The 24,453-nt window shown below is 42.6% G+C and overlaps 1 protein-coding gene across 1 annotated transcript in view; it reads right to left on the reverse strand.

The window, feature by feature from the left end:
- LOC136884744 (uncharacterized) overlaps positions 1–1,843 on the reverse strand; it is a 133,811-nt gene extending 131,968 nt beyond the window's left edge. The window contains exon 1 of the mRNA XM_068230017.1: positions 1,737–1,843. Within this exon, the coding sequence (XP_068086118.1) occupies positions 1,737–1,820 (84 nt within the window). The 5' untranslated portion in view covers positions 1,821–1,843. The remainder of the gene's footprint in view (positions 1–1,736) is intronic.
- Positions 1,844–24,453: the final 22,610 nt, after the last annotated feature.

Consider the following 24,453-nt stretch of genomic DNA (forward strand, 5'->3'; position numbering starts at 1 on the left):
TCCTAAAAGTAGAAAAAAAAAAAAACTGTAAATATCTATCTAGGGTAGAAGAGTAGAAGTCATTTTCTGACTTATACTTGTTTTCCCAGGCAACCTAGATAACACGTCAATCATTTAATTTTGCCAGACTGAGTGGCTCAGACGGTTGAGGCACTGGTCTTCTGACCCAAATTCAGGAGGTTTGATCCTGGCTCAGTCTGTTGGTATTTGAAGGTGCTCAAATATGTCAGTCTCGTATCGGTAGATTTACTGGCACATAAAAAAAGCTCCTGCGGACAAAATTCTGGCACCTCGGCGTCCACGAAAACCGTAAAATTAGTTGGCAAGGCGTGAAGCCAATAACATTATTATTATTATTATTATTATTATTATTATTATTATTATTATTATTATTATTATTATTATTATTATTTCTTTTTCTTTCTTTCTTTCTTTCTTTCTTTCTTTCTTTCTTTCTTTCTTTCTTTCTTAATCTGTTTACCCTCCAGGGTTGGTTTTTCCCTCGGACTTAGCTAGGGATCCCACCTCTACCGCCTCAAGGGCAGTATCCCGGAGCGTGAGACTTTGGGTCGCGAGGATACAACTGGGAAGGAAGACCAGCACCTCGCCCAGGCGGCCCCACTTGCTGTGCTGAACAGGGTCCTTGTGGGTGGGGGGATGGGAATATTGGAAGGGATGGACAAGAAAGAGGGAAGGAAGCGGCCTTGGCCTTAAGTTAGGTACCATCCCGGCATTTGCCTGGAGAAGTGGGAAACCACGGAAAACCATTTCCAGGATGGCTGAGGTGGGAATCGAACCCAACTCTACTCAGTTGACCTCGCGAGGCTGAGTGGACCCCGTTCCCGCCCTAGTGCCACTTTTTCAAATTTCGTGGTAGGGCCGGGAATCGAACGCGAGCCTGCGGGGGTGGCAGCTAATCACGCTAACCAGTAGACTACACCACAGAGGCGGACATATTATTATTATTATTATTATTATTATTATTTTTACATCGTTATACCCTACTTAGGAGCTCGATTGAATCAGCTTAGCTGATGTGTTGGCCTTCTTCTCCTCCCAAAATCTCTTCATCCTCTCGCTGAGCTTCTTCCATTGAGTAACTCAGTAATTGTTGTTGCCGGTCCCAAGCCCGGTGAAAGGAGGAGGGTTGGCTCAATGCCGTAAAATGACAGCCATAGAACATCTTAACGCAACCTCTAAGGCTCAGTACCCTAGTTGTAACATTGAGGTTGATCACAATCAATCTCCCCAATACCTTCAACCTAGTATGATGTCATTTATCAACGATGCACCTACCCCAGGCACTAGAAGACATACTAGTTTTTCTCGGTCATCGGATTCTGGGGGACCGAGAACATCATGCAGGAATGTATCGGAGCTTCCCAAATCTCTTTGCCCAAAATCTAAGACTTTCATTGGTAGTCTAAACATCAACATACTTCAGAAAATTGGGAAGTTAAAAATATTATTATTATTATTATTATTATTATTATTATTATTATTATTATTATTATTATTATTATTATTAGATCGGAAGAGAACAAGAATTGGTCGAGAGAGTAATTAACATACGCGTATGTGGAAGCAATGCCAAATTCATTGATTTCTAAGTAACCATGCCGTTCCTTCACGTGCAAACAAATAATGTATATTAAACCTCACGAAATAAAACGTGAATACTTCTTGCATTGGTATTCAATCTTACGAAATAATTAATTGAACTTGTAGAAACTTACCACAACTTTCAAGTCTTCTAAACAAGGATTATCAAGTGCTTCAGGGGTCAAGGCGCAGAAAAGCAACAGTAAAATGAGTAGCATATCGAAATTGCACGATGGTCGCTCATAACCTGTAAGTACGAATATAAGAGGAGAGTATATAGCGGTCTTCTCACTAAAATACTCTATTACCTTGTAGAAGTTAAGAAATATTACCTACATTTCATACAACAGTCTTCGCCGAATACACGAATAACGCATGTATAGTTTTCTCTTCATAACCTTGAGCATTACAATGAAATAAAAAGGAGCAGTAAAAAATAACTCTATTAGTAAATATATTTTACTGGCAGGCGAATGATACTTCATATGTGTGCATTTTCCTGCCACATTCCAGCTGTCTAAACACAGTCACTACAGTGTAGATTATAAAACCCGTCAGGACCCTAGAATAAAGATAAACAGAACCTGCTTTCGGTCTACTGCGCAAGTGTCAGCATTTTACAAGTCACGTGATTTTGGCACCATCACCCGCTCTATATAGCAATGACTACGTATGCAGGACACCAACGACATTTTAATGTCGTTGCAGGACACGGAATCACTGCTGTTCAAGTTGGTTGAAGCCAGGGAGTAAAGGCTATCGCCTAAAGCTATTGGCCACGCCCCCTATGTAGAGCAAACGTAGCAGTTCTTACGTTGTGGATATTATACAAACTAAGCCATTTTCTCGAGAGTATGAAAACTTCGAATCGCACAATTATGTATAACTGTTTTCAGAATAACACAGCGATTAACTGTAACAAAATTCTCTGGCCAACAGACCTATTAATGATTTATTACCAAGCTCTACAGAAGAGTTTCTCATCACTCGCAGGCTTAAATCCACACTCGCGCTAGTTGACTATTTTTTTGCTAGGGGCTTTTCGTCGCACCGACACAGATAGGTCTTATGGCGACGATGGGATAGGAAAGGCCTAGGAGTTGGAAGGAAGCGGCCGTGGCCTTAATTAAGGTACAGCCCCAGCATTTACCTGGTGTGAAAATGGGGAACCACGGAAAACCATCTTCAGGGCTGCCGATAGTGGGATTCGAACCTACTATCTCCCGGATGCAAGCTCACAGCCGCGCGCCTCTACGCGCACGGCCAACTCGCCCGGTAGTTGACTATTTGTACTATAAATTGAGCATCTCGAAAATAGGAGATGTAAATCTTCACCAGATATTGGTAAAGACAAGAAATAGGCAATTAATAACAGCATACCGCAATCTGAATGCTTGAGGGGAATGTGCAATATATCGCCAACGATACTGCATATTTTCAAGTGATGGTGGTGGTCCCGGAGGCCCCGGGTTCGATTCCCGGCCAAGACAGGGATTTTTGCCTGGATCTGAGGGCTAGTCTGAGGTCCACTCAGTCTACGTGATTAGTATTGAGGAGCTATCTGACGGTTAAATGACGCCCCGGTCTAGAAAGTCAAGAATAACGGTCGAAAGGATTCGTCGTGCTGACCACACGACACCTCATAATCTGCAGGCCTTCGGGCTGAGCAGCGGTAGCTTGGTAGGTCATGGCTCTTTGGGGCTGTTGCGCCATGGGGCTTGGTGGTGGTGGTGGTGGTGGTTGTTATTGTTTTAATAGCAAGTACAACCATCAAGTAAACCATCCTCTATTAATACTAATCAGAGGGAAAAAATGGAAGGGGTCGAACTTTTCGAAAAATGAAGGTATTTGCCAAAGGAAGACTAGGGTCTAAAGGGGTGAAAATGAGACTCCCTTAGGCCTCCACACGTAGTCTAATATCGCCGGGGTAGGAAAAGAACAAGAGTTCACCAGAGGAGCTTGGATAGGATAGATGAAAGTGAGGAGCCTGATACAAGTGGAAGCAATGCAAGACTCAGCTAAGGGACCCGTGGTCGCCAACACACTCCTTGAGTTAAGAGCCCATTGGGCCCCTTTTAGTCACCTTTAACGACAAGCAGGTGATACGTTGGGTTTTTTCCTACTGCCACCACCCACAACGTGATACATATTTCAGAGGTGGTAAGTAGAGTCTAACCTAAAAATTCTCACGAAATGTGGACAGTGCTTCTGGAACTCCAAAATACTATCACAGTAACAATGGAGGCAATAGACTATAACAAACTACTATTATAAATCATACTTATAATCTTAGCTGTGAAATGTTGTTCCAGGAATATTTTTGGGTTTCCAATTCGTGCAATCAAACGCACAACACGACATTATAATAGCTACAACACCAACTTAATATTAGTAGGGGTATCTCTTTTACGTTTTAGTGTCTCTTACAGTGTTCACGTCTGAAAATTCCCCCAATTACAATATATTTGCGTTCACTGTATTCCATGGCTAAATAGTTATCGTGCTGGCCTTTGGTCACAGGAGTCCCGGGTTCGATTCTCGGCAGGGTCTGGAATTTTAACCATAATTAATTTCGCTGGCACGGGGGGGGGGTGTATGTGTCATCTTCATCATACCGGGCGAGTTGGCCGTGCGCGTAGAGGCGCGCGGCTGTGAGCTTGCATCCGGGAGATAGTAGGTTCGAATCCCACTATCGGCAGCCCTGAAGATGGTTTTCCGTGGTTTCCCATTTTCACACCAGGCAAATGCTGGGGCTGTACCTTAATTAAGGCCACGGCCGCTTCCTTCCAACTCCTAGGCCTTTCCTATTCCATCGTCGCCATAAGACCTATCTGTGTCGGTGCGACCTAAAGACCCTAGCATGTTCATCATGACGCGCAGGTCGCCTACTGGAGACAAATCAAAAGACCTGCACGTGGCGAGCCGAACATGTCCTCGGACACTCCCGGCACTGAAAGCCATACGCCATTTCGTTTCACTTCAGTGAACTGTGATGGGTTTGACTGTCAACATGCATTCTCACGCCTACAGTATATACGACCACGCTCCCTATGTAGAGCTCAGTCGTTGGACTTCACTCTCAGAGCTCCAAGTGATCTCCCTGTATTCTTTACTCCCTGGTTGAAGCCTAGTGGAGAAAGTGCCGCCATTCCTTATAGGGACGTGTGGGAAACAGCGATGTAGCCTATGGCGTCTATAGGACATCTGTTTGATTTTACTGCTTCGATCATTTGATCCCATTCACATTTAAAGAATTTATTTCAGCCAATGGCAATAAATTACTCTTAAAATTACATAATTACGTTAAACGTCCGTTTCTGTGGTGTAGTGGTTAGTGTGATTGGCCGATGGGGGCAGTGGGGGTTATAGTTACAAAATCTATCTATCTATCTATCTATCTATCTATCTATCTATCTATCTATCTATCTATCTATCTATCTATCTATCTATCTATCTATATAAAATAAGAGTTTTGTCTGTACATTGCTCAGAATTTGAAAAGAATGGTATTTCTGTATCGGTCATGTCCACAGTAACAAGAAAATGCATTTTTTACTTTTCCGTAATGTCTGTCTGTCTGTCTGTCTGTCTGTCTGTCTGTCTGTCTGTCTGTCTGTCTGTCTGTCTGTCTGTCTGTCTGTCTGTCTGTCTGTCTGTCTGTCTGTCTGTCTGTCTGTCTGTCTGTCTGTCTGTCTGTCTGTCTGTCTGTCTGTACACGCATCACGAGAAAACGGCTGAAGAGAATTTTATGAAATTCGGAATGTAAAGTCGGGTGATGAACCACTACAATCTAGGCTATAAATTATTTTAATCACGCTGAGTGAAATGGTAGTTTAGGGGAAGGCCTGAAATGTAATTCTCAAATAAGTTATTTATGTTATTAGTGGTCGTATCGATAAATACTACATAACTAACATAATTTTAGTTATGTCGTAAGTTAGTAGTAGTTATGTAAGAAGTTATTCAATTTCCGATCACTTATGTCTTATACATTGTTACCGCACCGCATATAATCAGAGATATTCATGAATTTGGATTTTTGTTACTAAGTCCATATCAGCGCCGAGTCACGAGAAAATGGGTAAACGGAATTGAGTGAAAATCGGTATGTAAAGTCTGAGAATAAGGAACTGCAGTCTACGATATAAATAATTTTGTAAGACACCCTAATATCACAGAGTTGAAAGAAAATTAATGTGAAGGCCTGCAATATAGAAAGCTCATAAACTTTATCAACAATAACAATACATTGACCATTGTTTGTTGTGATGTGTTTTTTGTCTTCTGTTTTCTCTCATACCCGATAGATAGGAATACTGCAGCGTACCGAGGTTTTTAATTTGCTTGACGTCGCACCGACACAGGTAGCTCTTATGGCGACGATGGGATAGGAAATGAATAGTGGTGTGAAGGAAGTGGCCTTGGCTTTAAGGTACAACCTGGTGTGACTGGTGTGAAAATGGGAAACCACGGAATACCATCTTCAGGGTTGCCGGCAGTGGGGTTCGAATCCACTATCTCCCGGATGCAAGCTCACAGCTGCGCGCCCCTAACCACACGGGCAACTCGCCTGGTCGTATCGACTGTAACAGCCTGCCTGTATATTGGCGGGAAGTAGCTGGGGAGTAAGATAACTTTCTTCTTTAGCATGCCATTCCTCTGGTTCATACATTTTCTGATATATCTGGTACGTAACACACTGGTTCATCATAGTATTCGAGCTATACAATCCCTACTCTGAGCCACTGATTGGAATGAGTAGTGTGCATATTTAACGGAATAATGACAGAGGAGTGTTCACGGCAGTCTGCGACCTGGTTATTCCAGCTCTGGAACTTTGGACTCTTAGATCGGCACCGTAGTACTGTTCGTTGAAAGTGAGAAAGTGTGTAGTTTTTCATTTGATCGAGTATTTTATATGATAACATTGCTTTCAATCGCTGCATTCCTACTGACGTTTTTGTAATGACCTATGTTGAATTCAGTTAGGAAAACCACCAAGAAATCAGTCTTTCTGAGAATCCCGTAGCGGAGCACGGGTACATCAGCTAGTAATAAATAATCATAGAACATAATGAAGGTGCTTGTGCGTGTGTAGTGCATGCATACACGACTTGTCATTGTAAGGACAATGATGCTAAGAAATTATGTTGATATTCAGATTCCAGTACACTACAAAATCTTACATTAAAATACCGAACAAGAACAATACGATCAAGGTTAATAGTTTTACAGCGAATGGTAGCTATGCTCAGTTTCTTTCTTTCTTTCTTTCTTTCTTTCTTTCTTTCTTTCTTAATACGTTTACCCTCCAGGGTTGGTTTTTCCCTCGGACTCAGCTAGGGAACTCACCTCTACCGCCTCAAGGGCAGTGTCCTGGAGCGTGAGAATTTGGGTCGGGGATAAAACTGGGAAGGAGTACCAGTACCTCGTCCAAGCAGCCTCACCTGTTATTGTGAACAGGGGCCTCATGAGGGAATGGGAAGATTGGAAGGGATAGGCAAGGAGAAGGGAAGGAAGCGGCCGTGGCCTTAAGTTAGGTACCATCCCGGTATTTGCCTGAAGGAGAAGTGGGAAACTACGGAAAACCACTTCGAGGATGGCTGAGGTGTGAATCGAACCCCCTCTACTCAACTGACCTCGAGAGGTGGCAGCTAATCACACTAGTAGGCTATGATCAGTTTACTATCTAAAATCCGACGCTTCTTAGTAAATAGATTCAACAGATCCGTTGGTTCTACGACTATGTCTGAACATGAATCTGAACGCTTATTTAGTTTATTGCCACTTTCTGTTTACTTTATTTTTGTAAACGTTTGATGGGGCGGCGAGGGGTGGAGTCTAACCCCGAAGTAAACCCCTTGGCCACGCCCCTGGAATAGCTGCCACCCCCCCGGAGGCCCGGGTTCGATTCCCGGCTCTGCCACGACATTTTAAAAGTGGTACGAGGGCTGGAACGGTGTCCACTCAGCCTCGGGAGATCAACTGAGTAGATGGGGGTTCGATTCCCTCCTCAGCCATCCTCGAAGTGGTTTTCCGTGGTTTCCCACTTCTCCAGGCAAATGCCGGGATGGTTCCTAACTTAAGGTCACGGCCGCTTCCTTCTCTCTTCCCTGTCTATCCCTTCCGAATCTTCCCATCGCGCCACAAGGCCCTTGTTCAGCATAACAAGGGAGGCAGCCTGGGTGAGGTACTGGCCCTCCTCCCCAGTTGTATCCCCGACTCAAAGTCTCAAGCTCCAGGACACTGCCCTTGAGGCGGTAGAGGTGGGATCTCTCGTTGAGTCCGAGCTGAACGGACTAAGAAAGAAAGAAAAAATGTTAAACAAAAATTTTTAGTCCAGCCGGCCTCTTAGTAAGTTACATGTCACAGTGTCACTTTATTTCTATAGTTACATGGACTCTGTGGTATTAAAAGTACTCATATTTCATTCTTCTTGGCTTGAAGCTCTACCTGTAGTTGACAGAATGCGGCTGTAGATGGGAAAAGTACTTCGTTTCGGAGTTCTTGCGTGTAGAAAAGATCTCTTGTGAGCTCATAACATAATCTTGATGGAGTAAATTTAGACAGGCATAGTCGCTCTTATAAATTGCTTTCACATTACACACTCGATACAGGCATTGGGTACCTTTGCCTCCGAGATACAGGAGGCCAGGAAAGGAGGCGCAGATTCGATCATAGAAAGCGGGCTACGGCAGACTTAATGCATCGCTGTAGCTAGCTCCACCAAGAAGCCCAGCAAAGAACTAGTTCGCTGTGACCGAGCTCATCGAGTTCATAATCTCTCCGCTAGATGGCAGCTAATTGAAATGTTGCATGGTGAGATGGGAAGCGGAATAGATTTCTACAAGTATGTTTTTGACAATTAAATCTAGGCGTCAGATTGGGTCCCCGGTCATTCCAACATCACAGGTAATTGTCAGGCCGATACCTTCGCTAACGTAGCAGCTAATGGACACGGGCTATCCTTTATTTTGGCTTCACCATACACTAACTTTTGGGACTATTGCAAATCGCATATTTGGCAGATGTGGCAATCGGGTTGGAGTAGACTCGCGATGGGGAAAGGTCGACACTTGTTTATGATACTACCAACGATTCCAAGAAAAAACTTGGTTTTATTTCACTATTAGGCTACACTAGACGTCATACCACCAATCTGATACGGATGAATTAAATCACATGTGAACTGTCTCACTTGTTTCGAATAAAAATGGTGAAGTCAAACGAATGTAAATGTGGAACAGAAATAGGTGCGATTAATCACATTATTTGTCTATGTCCCTTCCTTGAACCAATCGCAAACGTACACTAAATACACTCCTACGTTAAAAAAATTCCTCTTCTTACTCAAATCTCTTGTCTGGTAATGGGCCCTCATATTGCTGAATCCCTCTCTATGTTTTCATCGGGAGCTAATATTGGAATTTAAGGCCCCATTGCCTATATGTTGATTCGGTCTTGTTTTGTTGGTGTAGATAGCCGCCGTGATGGATCTCGCTGGCCTGAAGGTTAGAACCTCGTGTCCCTGTGTTTTATAACTCCTAGACTTTTGTTGTTTTTTCCTTCGTTTTCTTTTCTCGGAACAGTATACGTTATCTACATTTATTTTATTCCACTGGTTATATCTTTCACTCACAGTTATATAACATCCTGCGTAGATTTAGATCCAAGTGATATGACGATTAGTGGCTGGGTGGTATAATGTATACGCGAAGCCCAAGAAGAAGAAGAAGAAGAAGAAGAAGAAGAAGAAGAGTATGATCCAATGGGGCAAGAAACGTATGAAGCTCTAGCTCTCACGACTAAATCAACAGTGAAATGCATCAAGTACTGTAGTTGTCATCAATTCATTTCCACTCCATTCTAGGTAGAAATACCGTACGAAGGAGGTGAGGATGCGATGGTATGATGGATGTGAGATCTCGTATTTATGCAATGAAATTAACTTTGAAAACTTAATCCCTGATATATCAAATGTGGAAAGCAAGACCTTTACAATATTAGGCAGTATCCGCCAAAAAAGATTCGATGGAAAGGTCTCCAGTTCCGATAGTCCTCCTACGGAAATGTTGAATTTACTTGACGAGCTTCTGGTAGGTAGGATGACACTAAATTGAAGACCTCCCCGGAATAAGGATGTTACTAAAAATCAGTAACTTTTCATGGGAGTGAAAAATTATTTTCGGCGCTTATTTCATAGTATACACCACTTGAACCACATGCAAGCGCACAGATGAGTTCACCTATTAAAATTATATTGCATTTTTACAGCTTAAGGTTTTAAAAATAACATATGAACTGAAAGTGATACCATGGAAAAAATGATGTATTGTATAATTTTCCACAAAATAATCTGCAAGTATGAAATATTTCTTAGATGTTTATATAACAGAAGAGAAATCCTGCACAAGCACTTGGAATACAAAAATGACACCAAATAATATTAATGTAATAATAAAAATACCAACAATAAAAATGTCAGGAAATTATTATGACAGAATATATTTCAAAATGTAGATGTGATTTTGTTTACAGCCTTCATTTAAATTATTTATTACACCTAGCGATGAACCAACAACACAAGCACTGTTCACCATCTTGACTTATGTTCCATCCTTACAGCACAGAGAACACTAGCTGAAAACAAGCTTGAAGTTTAAACATAAGACACAAGATGGCGCCACAGTATAGAAGCGTGATAATACACGCTATTTCCACTGAAATCTCACTTTTCATCCTTATTTCGGGGAGGTCTTCGATTATTTTTAATATTAAAATCAACCTACAACTTAACCATTTGATTAAGGACACCTGGCTGTGAAAACCACAGTAAAGTAGTGAAAAATCATTATTTTTACCATTATAATTTGGACAGAAATGCTAATTAAGGAGGAAAAATTGTTATATGCAACGAATAAACATTGCAAACTATTATTAGTTCATTGGTTATGACAGTTTATTCCTTGGAATGTTTATTTAAGACTGCAAATTCACTTCAAATTCTCGGAAGGGTAAACTTGAAAACTACGGTACTCATGTGACATGAACGATATTTTCACACCTACCACCCACAGCTTGTAGGTGCAAAGTAGACTACAATCATGATACTGTACTTAATGACATATTATCAATAGTTGCTACCGTTTTTTTGCTTCCTGGCTACCAAACTTTCACCACGTGGAACGATTGTCCTTTGTTTACTTATCGCGGAGAGCGTATTCGGGCGGTGCCATTATATTTCTACATCCATATGGTGTCAGACCAATTGTCTTGTCCAGGCCCTATCCTATCCAGTCCACACCATTGGTCTTGTCCAGGCTTCGCGGCTCTGATCGGGGGACTTAGTTCCTAAGTGAAGCGTCGGCAGCCTCTTGCACCGCCCGAATACGCCCTCCTCGAGAAGTAAACAAAGGACAATCGTTCCGCAACTATTGATGGTGTCGACTTTTCCCGACACATTTTCTTTGTGGGAAAATTTCAAATATTGCTATACAAATGTTCATAAATTTTGTTGAATATTATTTGTAACTTATCCTATTGAGTGCAACCAGTAACGATGGAGCTGTCCTCACTGGCGATGATTGATGGCTATTTATTAAGAACAGTTGAGAAGAAATTGTACTGTTCATTATGCGGAGAAAAATGTCAGCATCAACTACTGATAGTCCTCTGATGTGACTTTTAAAACAGCACCCCGAGGAGCACAGTGTTCTCTATCGAGGCAGTCTGTGTTCTTTCTGAAAATCGTTTGAAATTTCACTTTCCCTGCTTTACAGCACACTACGACTTCTCCACTCACGTATAAAATATATAAATCTGAAAATTGAATTTAAATTTTCCCACTTCTCCAGGCAAATGCCGGGATGGTATCTAACTTAAGGCCACGGCCGCTTCCTTCCCTCTTCCTTACCTATCCTTTCCAATCTTCCCATCCCCCACCAAGGCCCCTGTTCAGCATAGCAGGTGAGGCCGCCTGGGCGAGGTATTGGTCATTCTCCCCAATTGTATCCCCCGACCCAATGTCTCACGCTCCAATAGAGGATGGTTGTCTAGTTGTACTTCCTCTTAAAACAATAATCACCACCACCTCTCACGCTCCAGGACGCTGCCCTTGAGGCGGTAGAGGTGGGATCCCACGCTGAGTCCGAGAGAAAAGCCAACCCTGTAGGGTAAGCAGCTTAAGAAAGAAAGATTATTTTTAACTTGTCCTTTTCAGCGCAACCAGTAACCAGTCCACATTTATGTTCATTAAGTGAAGTTTGTTAGGTATTGATCTTTGAAGTCATGTTTTTTTTAATCCGCTCAAGGCATCTTACTCTCCTGGATAAACCGGGCGAGTTGGCCGTGCGCGTAGAGGCGCGCGGCTGTGAGCTTGCATCCGGGAGATAGTAGGTTCGAATCCCACTATCGGCAGCCCTGAAGATGGTTTTCCGTGGTTTCCCATTTTCACACCAGGCAAATGCTGGGGCTGTACCTTAATTAAGGCCACGGCCGCTTCCTTCCAACTCCTAGGCCTTTCCTATCCCATCGTCGCCATAAGACCTATCTGTGTCGGTGCGACGTAAAGCCCCTAACAACAACAACAATCTCCTGGATAAAGTGCACGTAAAATTACTATTGTTCTTTCATATGCCACATATTTAATTTTTAAAATTGTCGATAAACACGTTCGTTCTACAAAATTCTCACGACCATTATTAGGTTATTCCTGGCCTTGTAAGGTTTGGCGTAGTACAACAGCCGTGTTTTATCAGTGTCTTGTAGTTGCTCCCGTTAGAGCATTATTGCTCTCGCTAGATCATGGCAACCCTCCATAGGTAACTCTTCAACGTCTTTCTCCTTGACTCTGGAGGCCCTGGAATGAACTATATTTCTAACAGGGTCTGTCTTCAGTCCAGTTGTGCTTTTTATTCTTCCAGGACGCTGCCCTTGAGGTGGTAGAGGTGGGATCCCTCGCTGAGTCCGAGAGTCGGTATTACTTCTCTGCTCTGCAAGATTGAAACGCGTCAGCAAATAATAATAATTATAACACGACCTACCATCCATAAAATATTATTACGTCATTTAGTGGCCGTGAAAATCTAACAATTTAAGATTACGGAACTCTACGGGGAGAGTATTTACAACGACATGAAACGGTCTGGACGTCTTCGAATGAAAATGGCTCGTATATTTTCGTCTCGAATCTTTTGTGTTAGATTTCGGGACAACAACGTCGTCCCTAAATTCGCGGTGCTAAAACATCCTATTGAACTTCCACATACCCGTATAATTCTACGAAGGGTGAGATTCGCTCTCGTTCAAGAGCATATTCATGCTTTGGGAACAGAACTGGATTCTGTGTCAGGGCACCGAAAGTATTAGAGCATTCGAGGCCTAGGGAGCCTTTAATTTTCACGCCGTTCGCGGTCTTTCTCTTTCTCTGGCCGACACCTTCATTTTTCGAAGTGCCAGATCCCTTCCACTCCCCCCCCCCCCCCCTGATTAGTGTTAATAGAGAATGGTTGCCTAGTTGTACATCCTCTCAAAACAATAATCACCACACCCCCATGGGTGGAGGCAGTAGAATAACACCCTCGGTATCACCTGCCGGTCGTAAAAGACGAACAAAAGGGGCCCCAGCGGCTCTAAACTTGGGAGCTTGAGTTGGCAAATACGGGACCCTTAGCTGAGTCCTGGAGATGCTTCCACTCACTTGTCCCAGACTCCTCATTTTCATCTATCCTATCCGACCTCTCTTGGTAACTCTTGTTCTTTCTCGACCCTGACGGTATTAGAGCACTCGAGGCCTAGGGAGTCTTTGATTTTCACGCCCTTCTTGGCCCTTGTCTTTCTTTGGCCGATACCTTCATTTTTGGAAGTGTCGGATCCCTTCCATTTTTCTCTCAGATTAGTGTTATATAGATGATGGTTGCCTAGTTGTACTTCCTCTTAAAAGTAATCACCACCACCATCTCCCCTGTCATCCATCCTCCACATGGATATTTCCAAAATACGTCATGAATATATAAGAGATCATTTTCAATCAATCACTCAATCAATCAATCAATCAATCAATCAATCAATCAATCAATCAATCAATCAATCAATCAATCAATCAATCAATCAATCAATCAATCAATCAATCAATCGACAGCATCCCATAAATGCTCGATTGGATTAAGATCGGGGGATCTGGAGGGCCAATCAATGTCGCCCAGGTGGCAGATCCCCTATTAATTGTTAACCTAGAATTTTCTTTATCGTTTTCAAAGAACTTGGAAATTTCTGGAACATTTCCCTTGATAAATTATTCCAATCCTTTACTCCCCGTTCTGTAAATTAATATTTGCCCGAATTTGTCTTCTTGAATTCCACCTTGATCATCGTATTACGATATTTCCTACCTTTAAAAGCTCCGCTCAATCCTTTTCCACTTCGTTTACTCATGTCATTCCAAGCCATATATCCACTGACAGCCTTTTTTTTCTTTTTTCGTTTTTTTAAGTTTTTTATAAGCCTTTTTTCTTTTTAAATTATTCCCCACACCCGTCCTCTATATTTTTTCCATTTTTTACTTCTTTTTTTAAATTTATATTTTTTAGACTTTTTACCGATATATTTTTATAATTCTCTCTTTGTTTGTCTTGTATTTTTTGTTTTTAAGGACGACACAAACACCCAGTCCCCGGGCTTGGAACATACCTCTTAGTCGAGCATCTTGTCTCCTTTCTCTCAAGTCTTCCAACCCCGAAGTTTGCAGTATTTTAGTAACGGCTTGAAGCGTTTGAGATATGGGTCTGGAGGCGAATGCGAGAAATACAGGAGAAGAAACAGCTCATGAAATGAAATGGCGTTTGGCTTTTAGTGCCGGGAGTGTCCGAGGAAAAGTTCGGTTCGCCAAATGCAGGTCTTTTTTTTTTTTGATGCCCGTGATGAGGATGAAATGATGAGAAGACGACACATACACGCAGCCCCCGTACCAGCGAAATTAACCAATTAAGGTTTAAATTCCCGACCCTGCCGGGAATCGAACCCGGGACCCCTGTGACAAAAGGCCAGCACGCTAACCGTTTAGCCATGGAACTGGACAAACAGCTGATGATAACAATACATAGAAGAACAGCTAAATTAATTGGACACACAGTGCGTCATAATACCTTTCTAACCAATCTACTAGAAGGAAAGATCTTAGGAAAGAAGGGAAGAGGTCGACCTAGGAAGCAATTCCTTCAAGTATTGATGAAGAACGTTGGATGTAGTTCCTACTATGAGATGAAACGACCAGCTGAAGACAGAGGACAATGGTTGAATCGACAAGGCATTGCCTTTAGGCAATGATTGATTGACTCTTTTATAGGAAATCTCCCAGAAAAAATCGTGTTACATTCCCTTGGATCTTTTCCAGTTCTCTTATCAATTATCTGGATCAGAATGGGGCAGTCAACCAAAAACTATTCGTGCTTCCGCCATGGCACTATGTTATTCTGCAGCGGAATATGCCTGCCCTGTTTGGTACAATTCATCTCATGCCAGACAGGTAGACATAGCACTTAATGAGACCTGCAGACTTGTTACAGGTTGTCGAAAGTCTACTCCAACTGAAAAACTCTATCGTCTTGCAGGGATAGCACCACCCGGTGTGCGAAGAGAAGTAGCTGCAAATACGGAAAGGACAAAGGTTAAGCACGAAAGTACTCATCTACTGCATGGACATGAGCTTCCAGTACAGAGACTGAAAACTAGGAAGAGCTTCCTACGAACATCTCAGGAACTTATAGTACCAGCTGAGAAGGCAAGGATACAGCTATGGAAGACGAAGATCCCCCAAGGCTCTGAGCAGATGGCGGTTGAGGAACGTTTGCCACCCGGTTGCAATGAGAGCTGGACAATCTGGAAAACTCTCAATAGGTTGAGATCAGGAGTGGGAAGGTCCAAAGTTAATTTGGCAAGATGGGGCTTCATCAATGGCGACAACACCAAGTGTGACTGCGGAGAAGATCAAACCATCCAGCATATGCTTCAGTGCCCGCTGTGTCCATCTTTGTGCACGCAAGATGACCTGCATCGAGCTACGAAGAGAGGACTCGAAGTAGCGTTGTATTGGTCCAAGATTATTTAAATGTTACTTGAAATTATTGTAACTGTTCTTTTTTTTAATGTATCTGACACGAGAATAATAATAATAATAATAATCAAGTAGCCCTGGTGTAGGTCCCACAAACTGGTACCATACTCTAACTGGGGTCTTACCAGATACTTACATGCCCTCTCCTTTAATTTCTTACTCTCTCATTCCCAATTCGAAGATTGGGTGGCAGCAATTCTTCTCTTCCACTCCTCTCTGAGCTCCAATAGTCTCTTCATTCTTTGATATGATTCTGCTCCTCTATATCTCCTTGAATCTGTTTCATGTATTGTAATCTGTATCTTCCTCTGCCTCTTTTGCCTTGTACCATTCCTTCCATAACATTGATTATAAAATCGTTGTGCCTATAAAGATGTTCTATTAACTGGTCTCTTCTCTTCATTATTGTTTTCAATAGGGCTCTCTTTTCACCAACTCTTCTAAGAACTTCTTCATTTGTAAGCCTTGCCGTCCACGAGATTTTCTGCAATCTCCTCCAACACCACATTTCAAATGCTTCTAGTCTTCTCTTATCGCATGTGCCAGGTGTCCAAATTTCTGACCCGTACAGTGCCACACTCCAGACATAGCATTTATAAATGCTTCTTTGGACTCTGCATTTAAATTCCTTGATGTAAGAGGCACCCGTTTGTCCTGAAGGCTACTTTTTCTTGCGCAATTCTGCTCTTTTTGTCTTCTTACTACAACCCCTATATAGTTCCAACCATGTGAAAAGAAGTGTGTTCCCTTCTTAACAACCCCTCGTTAATAGGATTACAGTGTTCCCCAGTAAGTTCCGTAAGTAAAAGTAAACAGATTACCGGCCATCATCGGCAGGAAAATCTCCAAAACAAATCGTGAGGTTGGTGAACAGACCTCACTCTATGAAAAGGTGCCAATAAAACGTTTTTAAGAACGCAAAACAATGGTAAACAATCCACAAATGATCACAGTGTTCCCCAGTAAGTTCCGTAAGCAAAAGTAAACCGATTACCGGCCATCATCGGCAGGAAAATCTCCAAAACAAATCGTGAGGTTGGTGAACAGACCTCACTCTATGAAACTGTTCACCTGTTCAGTAATAGGGATGCACGCTGGTTGCTCAACAAAGTGAGGACCGATCCAATATTATCTGCATCTACTGTACGGTGGCTTTAGAGGAGAAAAGTGATTAGGTAAGAAATGTAACACTGAAACAGTGAGAAATGAGTTGAGAAGAAAATACAAGTGCTGGAAAACGCTTCTTTTCCCTGATGAGTATGGCATCAGCCAAAAATAAGGAACTCCAAGTGAAACTTTTAAGGCTGCAGGGTGCATGGATAGATCGAATCACGAATGAATCAAATTGATGAGAGGAGATCGATTTGGCTAAATTTGACGAAAACAAGGGTTTGAATGATAGAATACATTTTAAGACACCCAGGACTTTTCAAAATTGGTTTTTCAGGGAAGTGTAGGTGATAAGAATGGTAGAGGTAGACGCATGTATGAATATGACAAGCAGATTAGAAGAGATGTGGTAGTTACGTGGAAATCAAAACAGCAACGTTCCCCACATATTAATAATACATTTAAATTGTAGCCTAGTTACACGATTTGCTTTGGCAAAATATACCTTTACTTGCAATCAGTGTTTACGAGTTTTACTTTTGAGAGGGGAAACGTTCTACTTGAGACAAAACATTACATAGTATACTTCCAAGGAGTGAATCTTAAATATGAATTATATATTTTTTCAGTTCACCTCTGTGGTGTAGTGGTTAGCCTGACAACCCCCTGTGGGTGGGGGCGGTAGAATAACACCCACGGTATCCCCTGCCTGTCGTAAGAGGCGACTAAAAGGGGCCTTCATGGGCTCTGAACTTTGGAGCGTGGGTTGGCGACCTCGAGGCCCTTAGCTGAGTCCTGGGATTGCTTCCACTTACTTGTGCCAGGCTCCTCACTTTCATCTATACTATTCGACCTCTCTTGGTCAACTCTTGTTCTTTTCCGACCCCGACGCTCTTAGGTTTGCGAGGGCTAGGGAGTCTTTCATTTTCACGCCCTTCGTGGCCCTTGTCTTTCTTTGACCGATATCTTCATTTATCGAAGTGTCGGATCCCTTCCATTTTTCCCTCTGATTAGTGTTATATAGAGGATGGTTGCCTAGTTGTACTTCCTCTTAAAACAATAATCACCACCACCACCTGACTAGCTGACACCTGCACAGACCCGGGTTCGATTCCCGGCTCTGCCACGAAATTTGAAAAGTGGTACGAGGGCCGGAACGGGGTTCACTTAACCTCGGGAGATCAACTGAGTAGACGGGGTTCGATTTCCACCTCAGCCATCCTGGAAGTGGTTTTCCGCAGTTTCCCACTTCTTCTCCAGGTAAATGCCGGGATGGTACCTACCCAACTTAAGACCACGGCCACTTCCTTCCCTCTTCCTTGTCTATCCCTTCCAATCTTCCCAACTCCCGCCCCCACAAGGCCCATGATCAGCATAGCACGTGAGGACGCCACCTGGGCAATGCACTGGTCCTCCTCCCAAGTTGTAACCCACGACCCAAAGTCTCGCGCTTTAGGACACTGTCCTTGAGGCGGTAGAGGTGGGATCCCTCCCTGAGTACGGGGAGAAAAACTAACCCTGGAGGGTAAACGGATTAAGAAAGAAAGAAAGAAAGAAAGAAAGAAAGAAAGATATTGTATTTAGTATGGTGGTTCACAGTACGAGATTCATTTTGAGCCAGTGTAGCGTGTTGACAGACAGAATGCGCTCGTGTGGAATTGGAGCCATGCTGAACGAAGTTGACGCTCTCTCCGTTAGGTACCAGCACTCACTAGGTAACACTTCGTTGACGGATAGGTGGTGCTTTCGTCCACCATTCTCGCTAATAGATGGCGCATAAGTACATCTCGTTACATGTTGCAAGACGGAAACAATTGAGAAAGTCTAGAAAGCCTAATAAGAAAAAAATAATCGATTTTTAGAGAAATTAACACGAATGATGGAAGAATCCCACAGTATCACTCTAATATTAAAGAATATACTGGGATGTAACATAACCAATATTAGTGATGGCATGTCTATTTGAAAAGAAATATACCGATCGAGTTAGCCGTGCCTTTAGGGCGGATAGGGGCGCGCAGCTGTGAGCTTGCATTCGGGAAATAGTGTGTTCCTACCCTACTGCCCGCAGCTTTGAAGATGGATTTCGGTGTTTTCCTATTCCTACAACAGGCAATTAAGGCCACGGACTCGTCCTTCTTCTTTCCTACCCCATCGTCACCATAAGACTTACCTGTGTCGGTGCGCCGCAAACCAACTTGTAAACTTGTTATCGGCTTTATGTCGCACCGACACAGATAGATCTTATGGCGACGATGGGACAGGAAAGGCCTAGGAATGGTAAGGAAGCGGCCGTGGCCTTTATTAAGATACATCCCCAGCATTTCTCTAGTGCCGACAGTTGGGTTCGAACCCACCATCTCCCAGATACGAGCTCACAGCTACGGGCCACTAACCGCACGGCCAACTCACCTGGACAACTTGTATACAACAACAACAACAACAACAACGTTCACAAGTCATAGGTAGGCTAACAAACACGAACGGCGTCGTGCAAGGGGATCCAATACATTTTCTCTTTTTTCTTTTTTTTACCATATCAACATAGGACATTGCAAAAATAGACATGATATGGGTTTTTGGGCTTATAAGCCGTGTCCAGAAGACAAACCTAAGATTTTCACCTTGTTTTATCGACACAATACAAGCTCAAAAGCCCATATCATGTCTATAAGTACGGGCCGTTAAAGCATCAATGTTCTTTCTTTTTCTTCGCCTTCTTCTCCTTTATCTGTTTACCCTCCAGGGTCGGTTTTTCCCTCGGACTCGGCGAGGGATCCCACCTCTACACCCACGGTATCCCCTGCCTGTCGTAAGAGGTAACTAAAAGGTCCGCAGAGGCTCTCAACTTGGGAGCGTGGGTTGGCTACAACGGGGCCCTTAGCTGAGTCCTGGCGTTGCTTCCACTTACTTGTGCCAGGCTCCTCACTTTCATCTATCCTATCTGACCTCCCTTGGTCAACTCTTGTTCTTCTCCGACCCCGACGGTATTAGAGCAGTCACGGCTAGGACGTCTTTCCTTTCCACGCCCTTCGTGGCTCTTGCATTTCTTTGGCCGATCCCCTTATTTTTCCAAGTGTCGGTTCCCCTCCATTATTTTCTCTCTGATTAGTGTTATACAGAGGATGGTCGCCCAGTTGTACTTCCTCTTAAAACTATAATCATCACCACTTGTACGTAACTAAGAAGTGAGAGGTTTGACAACTCCAAGCAACACGAGCCGGCTAGCAGGCTTATCTCCATGGCAACCGCAGTGGGTCAGCCTTCGTTTCCCTGGCAACCATAACCTGTACTCCCTTCTCCCCACCCAGGCAGAAAGTGACCAGACTTCTTTCTACGAACTGCCAGAACGCATCTTTCAATATTACGACTATACAGTCCGTGCGAAACTTACAGTGGGACAGAAAATTTGCTCAAAGTAACAAAATCATTCTCTACAAGTCATATCTCATTCCCATTCTTACATACATACTTATACATACATTACATACATTATCATTATAGACTGGTATGCGTTCAGTCTGCAAGCCTCTGTGAATTTACTAAACGTCGCCACAATCCTCGATTTGCAACTAGTGTTGTGGCCTCATTTAGTTCTATACCTCTTGTCTTTAAATCGTTAGAAACCGAGTGTAACCATCGTCGTCTTGGTCTCCCTCTACTTCTCTTACCCTCCATAACAGAGTCCATTATTCTCCTAGGTAACCTATCCTCCTCCATTCGCCTCACATGACCCCACCACCGAAGCCGGTTTATGCGTACAGCTTCATCCATCGAGTTCATTCCTAAATTAGCCTTTATCTCCTCATTCCGAGTACCCTCCTGCCATTGTTCCCACCTGTTCGTACCAACAATCATTCTTGCTACTTTCATGTCTGTTACTTCTAACTTATGAATAAGATATCCCGAGTCCACCCAGCTTTCGCTTCCGTAAAGCAAAGTTGGTCTGAAAACAGACCGATGTAAAGATAGTTTCGTCTGGCACCTGACTTCCTTCTTACAGAATACTGTTGATCGCAACTGCGAGCTCACTGCATTAGCTATACTACACCTTGATTCAATCTCACTTACTATATTACCATCCTGGGAGAACACACAACCTAAATATTTGAAATTATCGACCTGTTCTAGCTTTCTGTCACCAATCTGACATTCATTTCTGTTGAATTTCTTACCTACTGACATCAATTTAGTCTTCGAGAGGCTAATTTTCATACCATACTCATTGCACCTTTTTTCAAGTTCCAAGATATTAGACTGCGGGTTTTCGGCACAGTCTGCCATTACATATTTTTTGAAAACTTGCTTGCTAACATCAAATGACATTAGCAAGCTTGTGCGATGAAGTGTCTTAGAACTGGCCTCCAGAAAACACGACTTGATCATATATAACGTACGAAGAAACTTGAACAAACTTATGATTAACTGAATCTAGGTCATCGAGACTTAAACTGTGTGTACATATTAAAAGAACGAATATCACCATATTATCAAGTGCTTATATAGAAAGAGGACTAACATGCAGAAGATCGGTTGGAAGACTAAGAAAGAGATGTAGAGTATCGATATTTAAGGGGAGTATCCCGCTAATGTTAAATTTGTTAAGTTCATGGCCCATTTCCTCAAGAACTAGGCTGCTTATTTCAACTCATTACAAGTTGCTCATACATGACTCATGTACTTGCTCCTCTAGTTTGATTGAAGTACATGTTCCAGGACTTAGGATTATTTTTCTGTTGTATTTTTAAAAACATGTTTTACTTTTTTTTTTTTTTTTTTTTTTTTTTGTGCATTTTACTGAAATATACAAACGTAACTCTACCATTCTAGAGGTATGGTATCAGAAGAATATTATAAATGAACTGTGAAAAATCAAGAGCCTTATCTTTTACAGTTCCTGGGAAAAAGGTGTATTTGTCTGAAAAAGATAAGTTAAGACACAAGGTCAATATAGTACACTAGCACAAGAGCACAAGGAATGGAAACAATCACACACATTACACCAAGAATATCGCATGCAGAACGTAAACAATAATCGAATCTGTTAATCCAGTACTACCAACCAACATATGCAGCATAGAATCTAAATCAAACCGCAGCCTTATAGACGTTATGGTTCTGGAGATATTAATTTTAACCGACCGATGATTTATGAAATCCTAAAAGCGCTCTATGCACCTAATTAAAATGAAATATATTTTCAGTGAACCAAATTTAGTCCTCCTCTGTGGTGTAGTGGTTAGCGTGAGTAGCTGCCACCCCTGGAGGTCCGGGTTCGATTTCCGGCTCTGCCACGAAATTTGAAAAGTGGTACGAGGGCTGGAACGGGGTACACTCAGCGTCGTGAGGTCAACTGAGTAGAGGTGGGTTCGATTCCCACCTCAGCCATCCTGGAAGTGGTTTTCCGTGGTTTCCCACTTCTCCAGGCAAATGCCGGGATGGTACCTTACTTAAGGCCACGGCCGCTTCCTCCGCTTCCTTCCTTCTTCCTTGTCTGTCCCATCCAATCTTCCCATCACTCCACAAGGCCCCTGTTCAGCATAGCAGGTGAGGCCGCCTGGGCGAGGTGCTGGTCATTCTAACCAGTTGTATCCCCCGACCCAAAGTCTGAAACTCCAGGACACTGCCCTTGAGGCGGTAGAGGTGGGACCCCTCGCTCAGTTCGAGGAAAAAACCGACCCTGGAGGGTAAACAGATTAAGAAGAAGAACCAAATTTAACAATGGACATTTTGTTTAAATTTTTAATTTTTAAAAATTCAGAAACATTATTTGGAATTTGTGTAGGACTATTAATTTGGTGTACTATTTGTTAACAACTTGTTCATATATAAAGAACGAAGAGACCCGAACAAACTTAAAGGTTAGAGAATCAAAGAGTATCTAGCAGGTAATAGTATTCTTCCCTGATTAGAGGAAATGCATACTCCCTGGCTTGACAGGTAGTAATCAAACATGGCTGCATGCAAAGACATTACTAAGAATGAAGATCATTTAATCAGATTATTAAGTGTTAGTCGCTTAGCAACCTGCTAAGTACAGAATGTATTGCGGGTTAGGGTAAGCCTTCGCCTGTAATTATTGGAGTGATCATTTAAGGATTTGATTTTATGATTACTCAAAGTTGGCTGATCTTAGAGACACATCAATGTTTCATGATTCATCGGCAGATAATTCCAGATAGAATAAAATAAAAATGAAGCATATCGGTCCAGTAGAACGAACTGACGGATTTGCCAAAGCTCTATTAATGAACTCTTTTAATATGATATAGAATTAAATCAGTGTTAACTGGAGTTTATGGTGACTTTAAAAATATTCGGTAGGAGGCCGTCTTAACAGGAAAAAATTGTTTTAATAGGGGCGTCTCGCGGTGCCTCCTAACTTGTGGCGACCCCCTCGTTCGCTCCACTCCCGCGGCGGCCTTCTTGGCCCATAATAAAAAAGTGTTTGCTCTCACTAAGGGAGAAGAAATTAACGTCAAAGCATGTGAGAAAGAATGTGTCAGAACTCTTTATATAATTTATCATAGTATGCGAGGGTGTGACTGAGGAAGTTTGAAACAACCCCTATGTATACCAAACCGCCCTCTTTGTTGTGTAATCATTCTTAATTCCCTTTCAAGTAAATTGATATTTCCGGTTTCTCAGAATAATTCACCACTTTCTCACACGTTTTATACGAAGTTCCATTACGCCTCTCTTAAATGGAACCAACTCCTTTCGGTAAAACAATGAAAACGTCGTTCATTCGTTTAATTCCCCTCGTCAATAGCAACAAACAACAGTATTGTAAAATTCACTGTTTTCTCTAAGTGCAACACTTGAAACATCTTATTATACGAGTCCAAAACTTCACGCCACACTAGTTGCATACAATAATTTTATCTACCTTTGGGAAAATCAAAATAATGACCACATCTATACTTTACATCACTGCCTGCACGATTGCCAGGTAACATTCTCCTACCATCACTGCCTGCACGATTGCCAGGTAACATTCTCCTACCATCACTGCCTGCACAGTTGCTTGGTAACGTTGTCTGACCATCACTGCCTCACAGTTGCTAGGTAACATTGTCTGACCATCCATCTATACCTTACATCACTGCCTACACGGTTGCCTGGTAACATTGTCAGACCATCCATCTATACCTTACGTCACTGCCTGCACGGTTGCTAGGTAACATTGTCTGACCATTCATCTATACCTTACATCACTGCCTCCACGGTTGCTTGGTAACACTGTCTGACCATCCATTTATACCTTACATCACTGCCTACACGGTTGCCTGGTAACACTGTCTGACCATCCATCTATACCTTACACCACTGCTTGCACGGTTGCTAGGTAACACTGTCTGACCATCCATCTATACCTTACATCACTGCTTACACGGTTGCTACGGTTACACTTCCGTCACACATTTTGTCGCGTCACGTTACACATTTTATTTTTTTTATAAGTTGCTTTACGTCGCACCGACACAGATAGGTCTTATGGCGACGATGGGATAGGAAAGGCCTAAGAGTGGGAGAGATGCGGCCGTGGCCTTAATTAAGGTACAGTCCCAGCATTTGCCAAGTGGGAAACCATCTTCAGGGCTGCTGACAATGGGGTTGGAACCCACTAT

The sequence above is a fragment of the Anabrus simplex genome, chromosome 13 (assembly GCF_040414725.1).
Source record: "Anabrus simplex isolate iqAnaSimp1 chromosome 13, ASM4041472v1, whole genome shotgun sequence".
In the NCBI taxonomy this organism is placed as follows: domain Eukaryota; kingdom Metazoa; phylum Arthropoda; class Insecta; order Orthoptera; family Tettigoniidae; genus Anabrus; species Anabrus simplex.